General features: G+C 49.1%; 3 protein-coding genes across 3 annotated transcripts; 2 read left to right on the top strand and 1 right to left on the bottom strand.

The window, feature by feature from the left end:
* Positions 1-413: 413 nt before the first annotated feature.
* Positions 414-753, top strand: LOC128469015 (histone H4). The gene has a single exon (XM_053450815.1). The coding sequence runs from the start codon at positions 442-444 to the stop codon at positions 751-753; it is 312 nt and encodes a 103-aa protein (XP_053306790.1). The 5' UTR covers positions 414-441.
* Positions 754-1,636: 883 nt separating this feature from the next.
* Positions 1,637-2,106, bottom strand: LOC128468954 (histone H2B 1.1). The gene has a single exon (XM_053450762.1). It carries the CDS (start codon positions 2,035-2,037, stop codon positions 1,657-1,659), a length of 381 nt encoding a protein of 126 aa, XP_053306737.1. The 5' UTR covers positions 2,038-2,106; the 3' UTR covers positions 1,637-1,656.
* A 262-nt stretch (positions 2,107-2,368) lies between these two features.
* On the top strand, positions 2,369-2,895 carry LOC128468927 (histone H2A type 2-B-like). Its single transcript, XM_053450740.1, has one exon. It carries the CDS (start codon positions 2,389-2,391, stop codon positions 2,779-2,781), a length of 393 nt encoding a protein of 130 aa, XP_053306715.1. The 5' UTR covers positions 2,369-2,388; the 3' UTR covers positions 2,782-2,895.
* The last annotated feature ends 17,216 nt before the right edge of the window (positions 2,896-20,111 follow it).

Below are 20,111 nucleotides of genomic sequence, written 5' to 3'. Positions count from 1 at the left end.
GAAATCCAACTGCTTTGGAGTTAGGATCTAAAATTAGAAGTGTGATGAGACGTTTACGCGCAAACGGTAAATATATTTTCCTTTCAACCCACCCATCCCTCCGCCTTTATCTTGGTCTCCGTTTGGAGTTTATTTACAGCAATATGCTGCCACCTAGTGGTAAATGAGGGATTGTCGAAAGCGATCACGTGGAGGTGAGGGAGGCAAAAGTATTAAGGTTTCCCGCGGGCGGTCTTTTGATATTCCGAAATAGCCAATCGGTGTCTGAGGCACGCTTGGAAGCTTCTCCAGCCAACCAACGAGAAGCATATATTAAAAAAGCAACGCCCCCTTGAGGCAGAATGGTGCAGTTCCCCATCAGGTCCGTCTAGTACGCATAAAAGAAAGCGGGCCGGTCTTAAGCGAGTATTGTGCTGTGGAACGCGTGGAGTAAAGGTAATCATGTCTGGTCGTGGTAAAGGAGGTAAGGGACTCGGGAAAGGTGGCGCAAAGAGGCACAGGAAGGTGCTTCGGGATAACATCCAGGGTATCACCAAGCCTGCTATCCGCCGTTTGGCTCGCAGAGGAGGTGTAAAGCGTATCTCTGGGCTGATCTATGAGGAGACCCGTGGTGTGCTCAAAGTGTTTTTGGAGAATGTGATTCGTGACGCAGTCACTTATACTGAGCACGCCAAGAGGAAAACCGTTACCGCTATGGACGTGGTGTATGCCTTGAAACGCCAAGGCCGTACTCTGTACGGTTTCGGAGGTTAAGCTTGTTCAGTCGTGACCCTGAAACACCCAACGGCTCTTTTCAGAGCCACCCACACACTCTCTTAGGCTATGATCATGTTGTCCCCGTGTCTGCCCGCGTTTTTCCATGCACGCCTTGAAATAACCAGCTTAACAGTGGCTGGGTCTGGCTATAGATTGAGCTGCTGGCAGGATCGGAGTGCTGGGAGTTGGGCCCGTTTGCAGAACATGTGCTGGGATCAGCAGCTGGTGTCCTCCAAAGGCTGGCCCATGGCTGGCTTGAAGGGGGGCCGGCCCAGGGTTATTAGGTTCCGTCTGTGGTGTAGTTCTCTTAATTCTGTATGTCTCAGTATGTGTGTGATTTTTATTATGACTTTGTCGTCCCCTCGCGTCTTATCCTGTCCGTGTGCCACATGTCCGCACTACCGAGTCAAGTCTTAGTGGGGTAAGACTCGGCGCTGCCCTTTTCAGGGCGGTAGAGCGCTGTATTGCTATACTTCCGTATACTACAGCGCCACCGAGGTTTCTGATGAGCTGTGTCCTCTGCTAGGATCACGCATTGTCCTTTTCAGGACAATAGCCCCACGATGTAGCTCAGCTTGGGCTAGCCGCAGTGGTAAAGCAGCCCCTTCTCTCTGCAAAGCTAGTTCTGTCTGGCGGTGAAGGGGTTAATCCCTTGGGTCCTAGCAGGAGAAATCAGCGATTAGCTGGAATACCCAGTCGGGGTACAGGTCGTTGCCATTACAGGAGCCCCTTCACCTTGGGCTTCTCTTCCCAGGCAGTCTGGTCGATGGGCACGATACCCCAGCTAACCTGGAGCGCTAATAGTCCGACAAAAGGGCTAGATCATTCACATAGCTCTGAGACAGACCGTGTGGGTGGCTCTCAAAAGAGCCTTTGTTTAAAGAGAGAACAAAGAGAACTTTACTTGGCGCTGGTGTACTTGGTAACAGCCTTGGTGCCCTCTGACACAGCGTGCTTGGCCAGCTCTCCAGGAAGGAGGAGGCGTACAGCAGTCTGAATCTCCCGGGAAGTGATAGTGGAGCGCTTGTTGTAATGGGCTAGGCGTGAAGCTTCCCCGGCAATGCGCTCAAAGATATCGTTGACAAACGAGTTCATGATGCCCATGGCCTTGGAGGAAATACCAGTGTCTGGATGCACCTGCTTCAGTACCTTGTAGACATAGATCGCGTAGCTTTCCTTTCTGCTCTTCCTGCGCTTCTTCCCGTCTTTTTTCTGGGTCTTCGTAACAGCTTTCTTAGAGCCTTTCTTCGGAGCAGGCGCAGATTTCGCTGGATCAGGCATCGCGTCTGTTTTCCTTTCAACACGCAAGGCAGGAGAAAGTGATGAACAATGAAGCGTAACTGCGCTGGGCCCTTCCCTTTATAGGCACCGCATGCAAATAAGGCCGTTCTGCTGTCTCGCGTCCGATTCGATGAGGTTGTCACGTGTGAAGATGCGACCGCCCATGAACCGCAGTGCCTACACCGATTGGTGTCTCAGACTATTTCCACCCGATTGGATGTTTTGAAATGGAACCAATCAGTGACGAACAGCGTCACGGGGGGAAGCTACAAATAGCTGGGTAAGTGAGCGGCGTTTCATTTTAACGTGCTTTTAGTCGGTTATCAGGGTGGTGGTTTGTCGAGAGATATCATGTCTGGCAGAGGTAAACAAGGTGGAAAAGTTCGTGCTAAGGCGAAGACACGTTCTTCCCGAGCTGGTCTGCAGTTCCCTGTCGGCCGTGTGCATAGGCTTCTTCGCAAGGGTAATTATGCCGAGAGAGTAGGAGCCGGCGCCCCCGTGTATCTGGCAGCGGTGTTGGAGTATCTGACTGCTGAGATATTGGAGTTGGCTGGTAACGCTGCACGCGACAACAAGAAGACCCGTATCATTCCACGCCACCTGCAACTTGCCGTTCGTAACGACGAGGAGCTCAATAAGCTGCTCGGAGGGGTCACCATTGCTCAGGGAGGTGTTCTACCCAACATCCAGGCGGTGCTCTTGCCCAAGAAGACAGAGAGCCACAAACCTGCCAAGAGCAAGTGAGTGCGGTAATCGGTAACCGCAGGGCAATTAGCCAACACCACCAAAGGCTCTTTTCAGAGCCACCCATAATCTCTGGAACAAGCTATATCTGTCTTGCTATAAACTTGCTGCAAACTTCCCTAAAGGCAACTGCTTTCCACTGCAGTTTTTCAGCCCGATGTTTAGTTGCTGAGCTTCACGGTGGCTAAACACCATTCATACAAACTACATTATACACCATACCCCGTTTCAGGGGCTAAAATTCGAGGCAAAGCTGCCAGCACTTACACGGATAAATATGGTTCTCAAGAAAGGTGGGTGGAGAAGTGTTACCACACGGTGGCAGCATTGCATAAGAAATTGTGGTTTACCGCAAATTAATGTGGCAGAAGCCGGGAATCCCTCAGCTGTGTGATGATCGTGTAGCTGGCAATGGTCTGGGCAGCGTATTAATGAATTTGATAATCATTCTGAGAGAGAGCCGTGAGTAGCTCCACTGTAGACATCTCCCTTGCCTCTGAAAGCTTAATTGCTAAGAAGGGATTAACCCTTCCTATACCCCAAAGTAGTGATGCGATGTTCGGATCAGTAAAGTGAATCGGATCATTTCGAGTCGGTCATTGAAATGATCCGATTCATGATCCGAATCTTCGGATCACTCAGTGTGACTCATAGGAGTTACTGTTTCCCCAGTCCCTCCCTCCAGTCAAACTAACGTTTGGCCCCGCCCCTTTCATTAGCGTCAATGAACCCTCCTGCCTGCCTACTCTAGCGATGTCACTGAAGGCAGAGAATATCACTGACACCACACTTTTATAAATAAATACATTAATAATCTTCACTGCCCCCAGGATTTAGATTCCTCTTAGATTACCCACTTTAAGATTGCTTTTAGATTGCTTTACCTCTAACTGCACCTTTAGTTAACTTTATAAAATTAACCCTCAGTCCTCAGCATTAAATTAACCCTAAACACCCCATTAACCATTACTGCCCCTAAATTAACCCTAAAGACCCCCATTAACCATAACTGCCCCGGCACGGCTATCGGACCCATGCCGGCTCTCGCGGTCCATCTCGGGGGAAGCTTCAACCTACTGCCGCTTGGCTCCCCTTCCCGTCCTACCTCATCCCTGTATCACCTGCTCTACCCATGGACTTCGGCTCTCGTAGCCCAGACACCCTCGCAGAGACTGGGGATCCCTTGTCACTGGAGCCGCTAGAGAGGTGGCGATCAGGCGGTGCGTCTATCGTACAAACGCCGGCTGTCCCGGGGAAACTTCGATTTGCTGCCGCCTGGGGTCCCTACGGATATTGCGGGGCTCGGTTGCCTAAGCGTGGCGCCGGACTGTCTGGGCAGGGAGGGAAGATGTGTGCCTGATTTATGACCTTTTTATCACCTAACCTGTATATAAGCCTGTGTGTTTCCCCAATAAAGTCTGTTACTTCCCTGGAACGTTAGTTTCGTCTAATGCTTCAGGGACCCGCTGGATCACTAATTGTCCTTTTCAGGACATTTACGGCACTGTACTCAGCTACGCCTCGGCCGGCTGCGGTGCCGTGAAGCTAGGGTCACCGGACCAGCTCGTGAGCCCTGCTCCACTAGTGTCGGTGTGACAGACCGACCAGGGACCTCAGGTTGTCCCTCTCCGCCAAGAGCGACTTCTCCCTTCAGGACAATAATTCCCCGCAATCTGTGGGCAATATACCCGAGCAAAGTAAAGGGATATCGCTATCCGGTACCCAAATAACCAGGCAAGACTAGTCTTTAGGTACAACAAAAGGAATAACTGTTTATTATGGGACAGGTGTCGCCTTTTATAGGTAGGGACACCACGAGGGGGGGAGGAGCAATACAACAGGACACCGGCACCACTAAGTCTGGGAGATAAAGAGCACACATTATCTTTATTAGATTATCTCTCAGACCTTAGTGTGCCGTGTGCAAACTTTTACAAAATAAGGCAATAATATACATTTTTATTAATAACACATTAAAGAGTTTCATGTCACTGGATAACATTATCTGAGGGGTAGGGTGACTCTAGGAACCATCACATTACTCCCCCCCTTTATTTCCAGTGACAGACCCGGCTAGACCCCAACGGGTCGGCTTAGGGCTGTTTCTTTGGTTAGGTGGCTAACTCCGATTGCCGAGACAACGCGCAAGCATAGTCCTGGAGGCCATCGAGGAGTCGATCTACCATCCTCTGGAATGTCGCCGGAGCGTTCTTCATCCCAAAAGGCATAATCCTAAATTGGTATAGTCCGAATGGGGTGATGAAGGCCGACTTCGGAATTGCCTCCGCCGCCAGAGGTGTCACAAACCTGGGTTGAAAAATGCAGTTTAATATCATTGTTGTGATAGTTATGTATATCTATCTGTTTGTCCGTCTTCTGTGCCTTTGTTCTCCCTCCCGTGCTGCCCCTGTCCATGTCCCACATGCCCTGCCCCCATACATTAACCCCTCGTATCCCGGACGCCATCAGCCCTCACCTACCGCACCATTTACCTTGCTATTAACCCACCGGGGTGGGGTACGGAGCAAGACCAATTCGTGGGGAAAAGCCTCCCCTGGATGCCTGGTCGCCGGGACCTCCGGAGGAGCGGAAAACGGACGGCGCGGCTGCCGAAGGCGTGCCGGCTATTTCGCGGTCCGTCCTAGGGAAACTTTAAACTGTTGTTTCGCTCGGGACCCCGTTGACCGATCACGTCGCTTTTTGGACCAGATCTTCCTGGTCCCCGACCGCCCCCTTGGCACCCCTACGATCGCCGCTGCGCCATCGGGATCACCCTGAGAATGATGAACAAATGTATACGGACATTGCGGGGCTCGGTAGCCTAAGCACGGCACCGGACTGTCTGGGCAGGACGGGAAGATGTGTCCTGATTTATGACCTTTTTATCACCTAACCTGTATATAAGCCTGTGTGTTTCCCAATAAAGTGTGTTACTTCCCTGGACATTAGTCTTGTCTAATGCTTCAGGGGCTTGCTGGATCACTCACTGTCCTTCTCAGGACAGTTACAGCACCGGATTCAGCTACGCTTCGGCGAGCTACGGTGCTCCTTCACCCAAGAATCCAAGCCGCATTCCTAATCCCTTCCCTGCTAGTATAGGCTACAGCTGGAAGTGGTTAACTCTTGTGGTTCCGGGAGGAAGCAACTAAGAATTGACAGGTGTACCCAGCCGGGGTACCCGAGGCCCGTCACAAGAGGAATCTGCCAGTACCCCTTGCATAGGTCGAGGGTGGATAGGAACTTACCACGAGAGATGCGGTGTAACAAATCATCTACTCGGGACATGGGGTACGTGTCAGTCACAGTCCGGTCATTGAGCCTGCGGTAGTCTCTCTTAGGCACTAGGACTACCGGAAAAGCCAAGGGGCTCTCGGACGGCTCAATCACTCCCAGATCGAGCATCTCCCTAAACTCCCTTAACATCCCTTCTCGGACAGACTCAGGAACTCGGTACGCAGCTTGGCGTAACGGGGTCTGCCCTGGAGTCACCACGCGGTGGTGCATCCCGGGAGGGCAGAGAGTAAGCCGCCTCTCTGGTCTAACAGCTGGCGAACTTGGGCCTTCTGGGATTTCCCTAACTGCGCCGCTGACTGTATCGCGCCAAGTTCCCTCGTCCCTGCCGCTACCTGGGCAATTCTAGCAGCGTAATCCCTCAGGGTCATCTATCGCCGGGGCGCAAATAACTGCTACTTCCTCCGGACGCTCCTGGTAGGCTTTCAACATGTTCACACGGAAGGTTCGCTGGATCCTTCCGTCTGCACATTTAGCTACCATGTAGGTGGTGTTGCACAGTTGCTTCACCACCCGATACGGTCCCTGCCACACCGCCTGCAGCTTATCCTGACGGGATGGTTTAAGCGCTAGGACCTTTTGCCCTACTTCAAAGGAGCGGCTCCGGGGCGGTCCGCTCGTACCACCGTTTCTGCCAACCTTGCGCCACTTGAAGGTTTTCCCGGACCATGTCCATGTGGTCCTTCAATCTAGACCAGAAGGCCAACACGTACTCTACTATGGTCGGCCCTTCGGTCCCTGCCAGTGCTCTCTAAGCAAATCTAGGGGGTAACTGGTGGCATAGTCCACGACAGTGAGGATATATTTCCCTTGTTACTCCCGGTAGCATAGGAGATAGCGCCGCCTATCCGAATAAGGTAGGAAAGATTTAAACCCCCAGAACCCTTTACCCACAGTACTTTCCTGCCCTATCCGGGTAGGTACATCCCCCGTTTGTTGTTTTCAGAGCTCGTGGGAGAGCTCTCCTGTCCAGCGCTGCAGTCCCGCTTTGGGTAGTGGGCAAGGGTTTTTGCCCGTTTTAACCCTCTCCGGTCCGGTCCTCGGTAGGAACCTGTTTACCGGAGCAGGGAAAGGCTCCTTCACTCAGGGTCCTCGGAAGGACTCTAGCCTACTTACCTTTAGCAGCCCTTGGGCGGGCTAGCTGTAAGCAGAACATCGGGACTCTGCTTCAGTCTGCCGACGATTTCAGCCAGGAAGCGTCTGATCTTTGCGGTGGCGTGCTTCTGGTTTCTTCTCAGTCTGCCAGGAAGCATCTGAGGTCAGGAAGGGGGCAGATCTGTAAGCAGCTCTCAGGTCCGAGAAGGCTTTTTGGCAGTTTTCTGGACCCTTTTCCCTCGGTTTGGTAAGGTTTTTTATTAGCTTGTACTGCTTTTAGTTTGCAGTTTTCTTCTGATGAAGAGTCCTGGCTTCCTGAGATTTTCTGTTCTGGTGTTTTCTGCCTCTTAACCCAAGTAGGTTATGAGTCTATGGGAATTTGTCTGCGTTTGTTTTTTCTTTTTGTTTTAACCGTCTCCTGTCCTTTATTATTAGGATGTCGCTAGATAAGCCAGACTTCCCTGAAGAGTCACCAGCTCCTAGGAAGGCTGCATCCAAGACGAAACATTTTGCCTGTAAAAACCGCAAGGCTACAATGTCTGACGCCTCTAGGAAATTTTGCTCATCCTGCCTCAAAGCCAGAGAGGAGTCCATTTCAGAATTCAAGGAATGGATGAAGGCTGAGCTTCAGTCCACTTTTCAGCAGATTAAAACCTCTGTTATGGATTCTTTACCTCAGCCTAGATCTGTGGGCCCGACCCTCGGCCTGGGTTCCGGCCCTCTGGTCAGGAACCTTACACTTCAGATTCTAAAAAGGAATGGCATATGGAAGATCCCGAATCCCTAGAGGATGGGGAACTATCGGAAGAATCCTTCTTCTTTCCAGCAGAAGACGTAAACAAGCTGGTTATTGCCGTAAGGGCTGCTCCGGACCTGGAAGAAGAGCAGCCAAAAGACAAACCAGGGCTCCTTTAAGAAACCTAAGGTTTTTTCTATTCATGAAACCTTAAAATCCATAATCACTGACCAGTGGAAGGCTCCGGAAAGAAGGCTAACTACCTGTAAAAGGGTGTCCAGACTCTTTCCTTTTCCAGACGATTTCTCTGAGCTCTGTTCAACTCCCAAAGTTGATGCTCCAGTGGCCAGAGCCACAGGAAGATCTGCTATACCTTTAGAAGATTCCTCTCATTTTTCGGATCCCATGGATAGGAAGGCAGAAGGGGCAGCTAAGAGATCTTTTGAAGCCTCAGCAGCTATCTTTAAGCCAGGCATTGCAGCAGCCTCAGTAGCTAGGGCTATGCGCTTATGGCTTCAACAAATTGAAGATGATATCCTAAGCGGTGCAGGAGAAGAGGATATCCTCTGTGGCATCTCAGATTTGAAGAGCGCTGCTGATTTTTTTATGTGTCTAGAAGGGCTCTATGGCTCAAAGCCTGGTCAGCAGACTCCGCTTCCAAGCAACATTTGTGCGGGATTCCCTTTTCTGGCAAAGATCTGTTTGGGAAAGAGCTGGAAACTTTATTGGAAAAGGCTACTGGGGATAAGTACTTCTTGCCTAAACGTAAACCTTTACCTCATTTTCGTCCAAATTGTTCGTTCAGGTCCTCCAGAGGTCAAGATTCTGACCCCAGGCTTGGTTTCGTGGTAGGGGCAGACCCTTCCCATCTAAACATGAAGATGGAGCCGCTAAGAGACCTTGATGCCAGGAGTTGTGCGGTAGGGGGCAGGCTGAGAATTTTTTTTCCACCTTTGGGCTCTTGTTTGTCCAGACCTTTGGACCCTGGGGATCATTTCCAGAGGGTACGGTCTGGAGCTTGTCAGCACTCCCCCAGAGCGTTTTATGATGTCTACACCTCCCGCGGATCCTTCCAGGAGAAAGGCGCTTTTGGATCTGGTGCAGGATTTTGTCAAGAAACAAGTACTTATCCCAGTGCCTGCTGCCCAAAGAGGAAGAGGTGTTTACTCCCACATCTTCGTGGTTTCCAAACCATCGGGAGACTTCAGGCTTATCATAGACCCCAAGTTTCTAAATCAATTAGTGAGTTCCAGGAAGTTCAGGATGGAATCTATCAAATCCACCGTGGAACTTCTTTCCGAAGGGGATTTCCTGGCTACTCTCGATCTTCAAGACGCCTATCTCCATCTCCATGTTCCCAACAAGCAAGATTCTCAGAGGTTCCTTCGGGTGGCCATTCCGTCTACATCAGGGATTCGTCATTTCCAATTCCAGACCCTTCCTATCGGCTTCTATCAGCTGAGTCTCAACAGATTCACAGGACTGTTTCCATGCTTCAGGATTTGGGATGGATTGTCAATTTTCGAAAATCCCACCTGCTTCCCAACAGAATAATTCCCTTGCTGGGGTTTATCCTGGACACTACGTGTCAAAAGATTTTTCTGCCGGAGAACAAAATTCAGAACATTATCAGCCTTACCAGCTTGATTCTTTCCAGACGTCTTTCCAGTCTACGGCTTCTCATGTGACTTCTTGGACTGATGGTTTATACAAGGCCTGCCGTGGCATAGGCGCTTCTGCATATCCGTCCTCTACAATGTCTCATCCTGAAGTCATGGAATCGATCCGTTCCGGCACTTTCAAGGAAGGTCTCTCTTCCTCCCAGCGTCCGTTCTTCCCTCAGATGGTGGCTTCAGGCGAAAAGGCTGGGTTCAGGTCTGGTCTGGACCGAGCCCTCTTGGACAGTCGTTTCCACGGACGCCAGTCTATCCGGTTGGGGAAGTCTATCCGGTTGGGGAGCTACGATGGACAAAGAATTTCGTCAAGGTTTTTGGTCCAACCACGAGCGCCATCTTCAAATCAATATGCTGGAACTTCGGGTAGTTTGGAAAGCTCTCCTCTCATGGCAGTCCAGGCTATGATGGAAAGCGGTAAGAATTCTGTCGGACAATCGCACGGTAGTGGCTTTCCTGAACAAACAAGGTGGCACGAGAAGTCTTCAGTTAGGAAGTCTTCGTCAGAAGATCGGGAAGTGGGCCAAATTTCATCTTTCTCACCTTTCGGCCGTCTTCATCCATGGAAAGGATAACGTCACTGCAGATTTCCTAAGCAGAACTTCTGTTCTTCAAGGAGAGTGGAGCCTGAGCTATGCGACGTTTCATCAGATCACGAAGATCTGGGGAGTTTCAGAGATCGACCTCATGGCTACTACAGCCAACAAGAAACTCCCTCTGTTTTATTCTCTGTCAGCAGCAGGCCATCCCTTAGCTCTGGATGCCTTTTCTCAGGTTTGGGCCTTCGACCTGGGTTATATCTTGCCCCCTCTTCCTCTCATCGCCTGGGACAGATGTCGGGTGATTCTGATAGCTCCCGACTGGCCCAAAAGGATTTGATACCCGGAGTTGATTCGTCTGTCCATAGAGAGCCCTCTAAGGTTGGAGATCAAACCAGACCTACTCCAGCAGGGGCCTGTCCTCCACCCAAATCCCGCCTGTTTCAGTCTTTCAGTTTGGCTCCTGAAAGGGAGACTTTAATTCAGGCAGGTCTGTGAAGAACCATGTCTCATCTTCACTGTTATTATTATTATATTTATTTGTAACCTGTTTGAATGTAGCTGCAGCTCCAACCTTCAAAGAGACAATCCTGTAATCCGGCTGGGGCTCTTAATAAACCAGCACAGCCCTGTCTGCCCAGGCGGCACCCGCACTACAGGGGGGGGGATAACACAGGTGGGGGAAACCCATTGTATCTCTTAATCTCCTCACCCGATACATCCCCTGGAAACTGATGGGATTTGTGATGGGATGTGGCTGATGGGATTTGTGATGGGATATGGCTGATGGGATTGGGGGTTGGGTTCGGTGCTCATTGAATTGAGATTGTATAGAAATTCTGTGTGTAATAAAAGGAGAGTTCTGTTTTAACCTCAAAGCATGAAGTCCTGTCTCATGATTGAGGGAAGTGCTGGTCTGTGACTGCTTTCTTCGGACAGCCACAGCGTGTCCGCTGACTGGGAGAGGGAAGGAGCTGGCTGGCGGATGTGTCCAGTCTGGGGCACAGGACGATCCGTCACAAGGTCTCTCTAAAGATGTAGCTGATACTTTGATGAAGAGCCAGAAACAAGTTACCAACCTCGGTTACCACGCCGGCTGATCTCTGCTCTCCTGGCAGCCCCAGCAGCCGGTAATCTATAGGAGGCCTCTTCCCCGAACCACCCCTGGTCCGTGCCCCCACCACCCGTGGAGTATCTCATGGTCCGTCACGGGGAAACTTTGAACTGCTGCCGCTCGGGGTCCCTTCGACCGATCGCCTAACCTTTTGGACAGGATATACTCAGGACCCCGAGCCAGTAGCGTACCTAGCAGGGGGCGGGGGGGGCGGTTCGCACCGGGTGCCGCTCATCAGGGGGGTGCCAACTTGCCGGCACCCCTCCAGAGACGGACAGCAATGTCCGCCGCTGGAGGAGAAGGCTCGCAAGGGAGCGGCTTAAAATCACTCAAGGGAGCCGGAGGTCTGTTTTCTTTTCCTTTATATTATACAAAATGGAAATCCTCTGTTTGGCTTGATACTATGTATTCCAAGTTTGGGCTATTGTACACATGGGTGCTTTGTTATTGTGTGACATTCATGATCCGGTAACATTGTAAAGGAATGCTATGCTCTCGTTTACATTTTTATGACCGTTACTGTGACGCTTCTTTGTTGTATGGTTTTATGCCTTTATTTGTACTGCCCTTTTCACAGAGGCTAATAAAAACTGATTTAAAAAAAAAAAAAAGACCTCCGATACCGCTCCCTCGCGATCTGCGCGGCAACTGTTGCTGTGCGCCGGGGTTTGTTGTCAGATCCCACTGAAGCCGTCCGTGCCCTCTGAACCCGGAAGAAGACAGAAGAAGAGGAGCGAAGAGAAAGAAAATGAGCTGACTGTTGTAAGAAGAAAAGAGGAAGGGAGGAAATCATTCAGTTAGAGTGACAGTGAGAGTGGATGGGTAGGTTTGGATGGTGGGTATGTGTGGATGGGTATGTGTGGATGGGTATGTGTGGATTGGTATGTGTGGATTGGTATGTGTTGAATCTGTGGATTGGTATGTGTGGATTGGTAAGTGTGAAATCTGTGGATTGGTAAATGTGGATTGGTATGTGTGGAATCTGTGGATTGGTATGTGTGGAATCTGTGGATTGGTAAGTGTGGATTGGTATGTGTGGAATCTGTGGATTGGTATGTGTGGAATCTGTGGATTGGTAAGTGTGGATTGGTATGTGTGGAATCTGTGGATTGGTATGTGTGGAATCTGTGGATTGGTATGTGTGGCATCTGGAATGGTAAGTGTGGATTGGTAAGTGTGGATTGGTAAATGTGTGAGAGTGATGGGTGTTATGCTGTACCATTTCCAATGTCTTTTTCATTATATAATTATGCTCTAAAGTACATCATAACTCCCATCACTCTCACACATTTACCAATCCACACTTACCAATCCACACTTACCAATCCACACTTACCATGCTGTTCCATACAGTGGCAGAGCTGGGAGACAGAGGCCTTGCACCCCCACCCCAGGACTCCTGAAAGGTAAGTGAACTTCAAAGGGGGGAGAGGGTAGATAGTAAGGGGGGGTAGATTGGGAGAAGGGAGTGAGACGGGGGGGATAGGGGGTAGATAGGGAGAAGGGAGTAAGAAGGGCAAGATAGGGCAGAAGGGGGTGAGAATGGGTAGATAGGGAGAAAGGAGGGTAGCAAGAATATTGAAATAAAGAGTCAGAATGAGAGTGAAAATGAATGGATTAATGTGTGGATGAATTGTGTGAATGAGTGAGAGAATTAATGAATTTGTGAGAATGCATCAATGAATATGTGTAAATAATTTGTGTGAAAGAATAAATTATTGTGTGAATTAGTGAGTGACTGTAAAAGTGTTTGTGTTAATCATAGGTGTATAGTTGATTTGTCAAAAAAGGCAAAGATGGTATAAGCAGGGTGTTTATGGGAGAAAAATGGCACAGGCAGGGTGTTTATGGGACAAAGATGGCACAGGTAGTGTGTTTATGAGACAAAGATGGCGTACACTGGGCTGTTTGGGAACAATGCTGACTCATGCTGGGCTGTTTGGGGGCAAAGATGGCACGTCCTATGTGTGTGTAATTTGGGTGCTGGTCAGGTTCTATGTGGGCAATGTGGACGCCGTTTTTACAGTTTACATACAGTTTACAAATTGGTGCAATGAATATTCTTGCCAACATAATTTTGTAGATGTCTTTACATTTTTGGGGGGGTGCCACTTACAGGATCTGCCCCGGGTGCCAAATACTCTAGGTACGCCCCTGCCCCGAGCTACCGGGGATCGCCGCCGCTCCTTCAGGATCACCCCCGAAAACACCGGTTTAATGTGGTACGGCCATTGCGGGGCTCGGTGGCCCTGATAAGGGCAGCACCGAGCCTTAACTAAATAGCAAGACGAGACTCGTAATGAGGCAAAACGGGGACTCTTTATTTGGGAAACACACGGGCTTATAAACAGGTTAGGTACACCCGCCAGACGTTGCTTCCCTCTGCCCATAGTCACCGGACATACAAGACTTGGATTAACAGGAAATACAGCCTATCAGGAACCTCGCCAGCACTGTAGTACACGGAAGTGTAGCTGTCATGATTAACTCATATAATGTAGTGGATACATGGAAGGATAATCCAGCAGAGGTGGTTAATTCATTTGTGTTAGCAATGTTGATCTAAATCAGTTTCTTTGTACATGCCCTCCATATCTGATCTGGCAAGAGGTGTCATCTTCCCAGGACCCCTGTGGTGATTCATGGCCTAACTGATAAGGATCCTTAGTAGTAGGAATTCCATTCCTATCTTAAGTGGAGGGGTTTTCCATCACCTTTACCCCACCATAATTTATTGGCACATCAAAGATGGGAACCAATTCTTGGAAAAGGTGTCATATAATTGGCCATGTGGTCAGAGGGATGTTTTCTTGAAACAGAATCTGATTTAGGGGCAATGCAGCGACCTCAAAGCAGAACTTCACGATATACTCTGATCGGAACAACATCATAAAAAAACCGTCTGGACTTAAGGAGTTCCCACAGGCCGGCTTATTGAAGAAACTCGTGAGTGAGGGTCCTGTGTTTAAGTCCCATCGTTTTAAGAACTGTTTGCCATTTTGGTTTTCTTTTGTACGTCTTGTTTTTTTGTAATTGTGGCACTGTGTAATCTTTGTCTTTTTGTTATTAAAATATTCATAATCCAAGTCTGTCTTTGGGCTCTAGTCAGGGCCGGCCTTAGGGGTGTGCGATCTGTGTGGCCGGGACTTAAATTAAACCATTGTTTTTTTAGTATGTTTGGTTTTTTTTAACTTTATTTAACATCCTCCATGTAAAATACACTTTTTAACTTTATTTAACATATTTAACAACAAAAAAACCCCTCGATGTTTTAATTTAAGTCCTGGGCAGGGGCGCCGAGCGTCGCTCGTGAAGTTTTCAGCAACCGCTCGGTGCCCCTCACTCTCCGTGACTCCGTCCGGTGCCGGCGTTTCATGCTGAGCACCAAAATATGATGTCATATTCCAGTGCTCAGCTGTGAAGCATGCACCGCGGCAGATGGATGCCTCCCGCTCCCACCGCAGGACTCAACAAGGTAAGTAAGGATAATGAGAAGTAGTGAGATGGGGGGGAGGGGAAGGCAGTGAGATGGGGCGGGGGGGGAGGCCGTGAGAAGGGGCAGAGGTGGTAGATAGTGAGAAGGGGCAGAGGTGGTTGATAATGAGAAGGGGCAGAGGTGGTAGATAGTGATAAAGGGGGAGAGGGGATAGATAGTGAGAAAGGGGAGTTTCGTGACAAGATTTTTTTTCCTTTCTTTTTGGGGGATGGGGGGGCGTCAGAGGAGTAGTCCGCACAGGGCGCCAGAACACCTAAGGCCGGCTCTGGCTCTACTATAGATATCCACAAACCCTAAGAGAGGATAACACGTTACCGTATTGTTATTAAGTTCTAGAGGATATATACCGTATTGGCGTGAATATAGGCCGCACCCGAATATAGGTCGCACCCTAAAAATTAGGTGCTTTTTTAAAGAAAAAAAATTCTGCCACCCCCGAGATATGCTGCCACTCTATCCCCCCCTTCCCGAGATTTGCTGCCACTCTACCCCCGACGCGAGCATAAACAATCTCCGGCAGGGGAGGCTGTCTGAGCGTATCAGAGAGTAGGATGCAGGTCCCCTGCACCGCTGCGGGGGATCTGTATCATAACGGGACACATGTCCCGGGCGTCGGGCGCTAGACCCCGAATATAGGCCGCACCCCCACTTTAAAGACTTAAAGTGGGGGAAAAAAGTGCGGCCTATATTCGAGCCAATACGGTATATAGAGAGAGATAAATGTTCTAGTTCGGATTTCTCACAAATCCGGTATCAAAATCGTGAGTGGTGGCAGACTACCTGAGGGGATAAAGGCAGGATTTGGGGGTTCATTTGGTATAACTGATGCCTTGTTAAGTGGTGAAGATAGTAAATACAGAGGCCTGGTGCTATTAACCACTTCATGCCCAGGGCCGGCCTTTGGGGTGTGCGACTTGTGCGACTGCACAGAGCGCCACACTCCAGGGGGCGCCGCGGAGTCCTCCTCCGCCACTGCGGGGTCCTCCTCCGATGCCGCCGTGGGGTCCGCTGCCGCCCCCTCTGCACCTAAATGAAAACATTGTTTTTTTTTTTTGTTGTTGGTTTTTTAACTTTATTTAACATCCTCCATGTTAAATTACGTTTTTTTTTCTTTATTTAACATGGAGGATGTTAAATAAAGTTAAAAAAAACAACAACAAAAAAAACCAACAATGCTTTCATTTATGTCCCGGGCAGGGGCGCCGAGCGGTTGCTCGTGAAGTTCTCAGCAACCGCTTGACGCCCCTTACTCTCCGTGACTCCATCGCAGTGCCGGCATCTCATGTTGAGCGCCGGACTATTCCGACGCTCAACATGAAATGCCGGCAGGACTCCTCAAGGTAAGTTAGGATAAGGAGAAGTCGGGAGGGGGGGGTAGTTTGAAGGAAGGGGCAGGGGGGTTAGTTTGAAGGGGCAAGGGGGGGTAGTTTGAATGGGCAGGGGGGTAGTTTGAAGGGGCAGAGGGGGGGTAGTTTTTGAAGGGGCAGAGGGAGGGTAGTTTGAAGGGGCAGAGGGAGGTAGTTTGAAGGCACAGGGGGAGTAGTTTGAAGGGGCAGAGTTGGGGGTAGTTTGAAGGGGCAGAGTTGGGGGTAGTTTGAAGGGGCAGAGGGGGGTAGTTTGAAGGGACAGGGGGGGTAGTTTGAAGCAGCAGAGGGGGGTAGTTTGCACAGGGCGCCGGAACACCTAAGGCCGGCTCTGTTCATGCCCACACCCTCCACACCGTCACAGCTTGGCAAGTAGTCCTGACCGTGACAAATGTGGTGTCAGTGGTGGGATAACTAAAAGATTTTCCATCTTTTTCTGTACCAGATTTCAGTGTTGCCGGATTTGCTAGTTAATCCAGGCACTAAAAAGAAATTGTTTCTCAATTTCCAAAGGCTGAACTCAGTGCATACTTAGTATATTTACACCTCAACAGTGTGATGGAGTGCTACCCACAGATTATGGACCCTGCCTCCCTCCCCTGGCGAGTGGGACTGTTGTCCTCGTCTGGGGGGTTAAAAGGCCACATTTGAGAGGTGTGCATTTTTCAAATTGGAAATGTGACGTGTGGTCCCTGCCCCCCGTGTTATTTGGGACATTGTTGAACCCGGCCAATTCAATTTACCCATCAAATCATACATTTAAAAAAAAAAAAACACTAGATAACCCATGGACATTTAACATGCTAGCATTTTAACTCTTTCCACGCAAGAATTGTCTGACACCGGCCAAACCATTCTTTTCCCTGGAAATGTTGGCCAGTAATATATAGTGGAGGTGGGGACCCCATTGTATTGTTAATCACTTTAATGGCCGTATTGCCCCTGGGGGTCCAAATTACCCAGATTAAGGGGGCGGTTCTGTAGCCGTTGTAATCCAATACCTGACTGTTTATGTTAATGTTCGCTTTGCTGGCTATATCTAGCCATGTGTGTAAGGCTAAGGGAGCACAAGTCAGCGGAGGTAGTCGGTCGTACTAGCCAGCTCTGTGACATTACTGACATGGAACGACAAAATATTTTCACAGGAATGCAGGGGTAACTGGGGCCTGATCAGAGAATTAAAGAAGAGTCTGGGCATCTATCTGCCTTTACTAACTGTTACGGAGCTGGCTAGTCCAACCGACTACCTCCGCTGTCTTGTGCTCCCTTAGCCTGGGACAACACTCTTTCCCCGGTTCCCCAGTCACTCGCCGAGACTCAGTGTAGGGTAAAACCAAACGAAGACTGATTTATTTCTCACACACAGGACTGGATATATCCAGCAAAACACACATTTACATAAAACAAGATATTGGGAAACAAACCGCCCTCTGAATCTGCCTCTCAGAGACAACAGGGGCAGTAACAGGATTAACAATACAATAGGTGGGGGGGGAGACTGATTTATACAACATTAAACATCAAAGAATGGTGGTCACTCCCTGGTGGCAGATCCTGGCTGTCTGCTGGAGATAATCCCCTCAGCCAGTGATGGATGATACTGCTGGGGGTAGCCACAGAAGTCTCTACAAACCCAGGGCCCATAGTCAATAGGGAGGAGGCTGGCAGTCAGGCTTCTCCAGTGGCCCCAGTGATGGAGGCTTCCGTCACACTAACTATGGCATAACTTTTACAGTAAATCAAAGAAATACCATTGGGAAGCGACAATGAATATATATATGACAAATATGCCACAATTATATAATACTGTAACAGAATACATTAACATACTCTGCAGCACTGTATATAGTATGTCAGTGTAATTTATTATCCATTATTTAGTTGTCGAACAATACTACTACTCTGAGCCATCACATATAAATGGAACTAACTTTATTTATATATATAATACATTGCTGGTATAAATACACATTATGAGGCCAGGAAGCGGTGGGAAGGGGCCCCCTGAGCGGAAGTCCGGATGCTTTGGGAGGGGGGTCCCGAGTGGCAGTCCGGAATCCTTGGGAGGGGGCCCCCGAGTGGCCGTTCAGAAGCTGTGGGAGGGGGGCCCATGAGTGGCAGTCCAGAAGCTGTGGGAGGGGGTCCCCCAGTGGCAGTCTGGAATCCTTGGGAGTTGGGCCCCCGCGTGGCAGTCTGGAATCCTTGGGAGGTGGGCCCCCGCGTGGCAGTCTGGAATCCTTGGGAGGTGGGCCCCCGCGTGGCAGTCCGAAAGCAGTTTGAGGGGGTCCCCCCATTGGCCGTTTGGAGGGGGCCCCGGGTGGCCTTCTGGAATCCTTGGGATGTGGGCCCCCAAATGGCAGTCTGGAAGCTGTGGGTGGGGGCCCCGAGTTGCCTTCTGGAGGGGGGGGCCGAGTGGCCGTCAGGAAGCTGTGGGAGAGTGGCCCCCGCGTGGCAGTCAATCATCCGAGTCGCAGTCAGGGAGCTGTGTGAGCTTTCTCAATCCGCACAGAGAAGCGTCCCCTCCTGTTACTGACAATTAAAGGAACGTTCGGCACCCTCTCCTCGCCGGCATTCATTTATCACAACACCAAGTCAATGAACGCCTGGACAGCTGCCAAACCGCAACCAATCAATAGACCGGGACCGCTGCCAAACCACAACAAGAACACCGGGACTGCTGCCAAACCGCAACAAGAACACCGGGACTGCTGCCAAAACCATCAAAGTACTCAACAAGAACAACAAGAATCTAAATACCTAAGGAGCGGGACTCGGCTCCCTATTCAAGGCAGGAATCCATTTAAAATGTTATTTAAAAAATATATTAAAAATGTAATTTCACGTCCATCCGCTCTCTCCCTCCTCCAACTTTTTCTTGCCTTGAGCAGATCTGGGATCTCCAGAAGACGCAAGAAAGGAAGGGGTTGATCCAAACAGACACTCGGGGGAGGGGCTAGGAGAATGAGAGAGGTAGTAGACGGCTAGATAGTCCCTCCCCTGTCTCTGTATTGGTGCCGGCTGCTGAAGAGGAAGCCCCGCCCTCTTAAGTAAGTCTGGTGCCGGCTCCCCCTTTCACAAATATACAGGCTTCGAAGGGCTGATTACAGGGCAGGGGGAGGGGGGCACGCTAGTCCTTGTCAACTCTGCTGCTCTGGGCCCCCAATATTAACGTATAGTCATAAGTCAGTCTGTGGGTTACTATACAGAGGTCCTGGTGTGTGGTTTATACAGAGGTCAGGGGGTTTTGTATAGAAGTCAGGCTGTGTGTTATTATACAGAGGTCAGTCTATATGATCATAGATGTAAAGCTGTGTTTTACAGAGTTCACACACACACAATTCACAAGGATCTTTCCTGTTATTTTCCCTTTCTAGTTCTATTCACTCGCACTCACGTTAAAGAAATAGTATATACATCATTAATACACAGTGGTGCATGCACACAAACACATTCTCACGCTTAACCCTTTCCTCACTAACGTATGCTCACGCGCTAATACACACAAACACACTCTCGCACATAAAACGTCCTGATAAGACAAAACCTAATCTTAATAATTACTTTTATTATTTTGAATAATAAATAAATAATATAATATGTTAATAATAAATAACCCCTAAGTAAACTCTTGTCAGCTACGAGTCCTAAGACAATCATCAGACCGGCAGGCAGCCAGGCACTAGCAGTAGAAATACAATTTATTTTAAATTATTTAATTGATTATTATTAGTTAAAAATATTCATCATTTTTAATGTTATTCTTTAATGTATAAATATTAGGCTATTCTTAAATAATAATAAATGATTGGGTTATATAAATTTGTAGATTAAGTTTAAGGATAAATTAATCTTTAATAGGTGATACCGTATTAAAGAATTTATTTTATTAATTATCTGTATTCATTATTTTATTTATTTATTATTTCACACCTCTTGGGTGCTGTTCCTTGGCAGTTTTTTTTCTATCTTTTTTTGGGGGGGGGGGCTGCACGGTGAAAGAAATTCAACTGCTTTGGAGTTAG

This window comes from Spea bombifrons, chromosome 11, assembly GCF_027358695.1.
Source record: "Spea bombifrons isolate aSpeBom1 chromosome 11, aSpeBom1.2.pri, whole genome shotgun sequence".
Classification (NCBI taxonomy): Eukaryota; Metazoa; Chordata; class Amphibia; order Anura; family Pelobatidae; genus Spea; species Spea bombifrons.
This window is presented reverse-complemented; position numbering and strand designations above follow the sequence as displayed.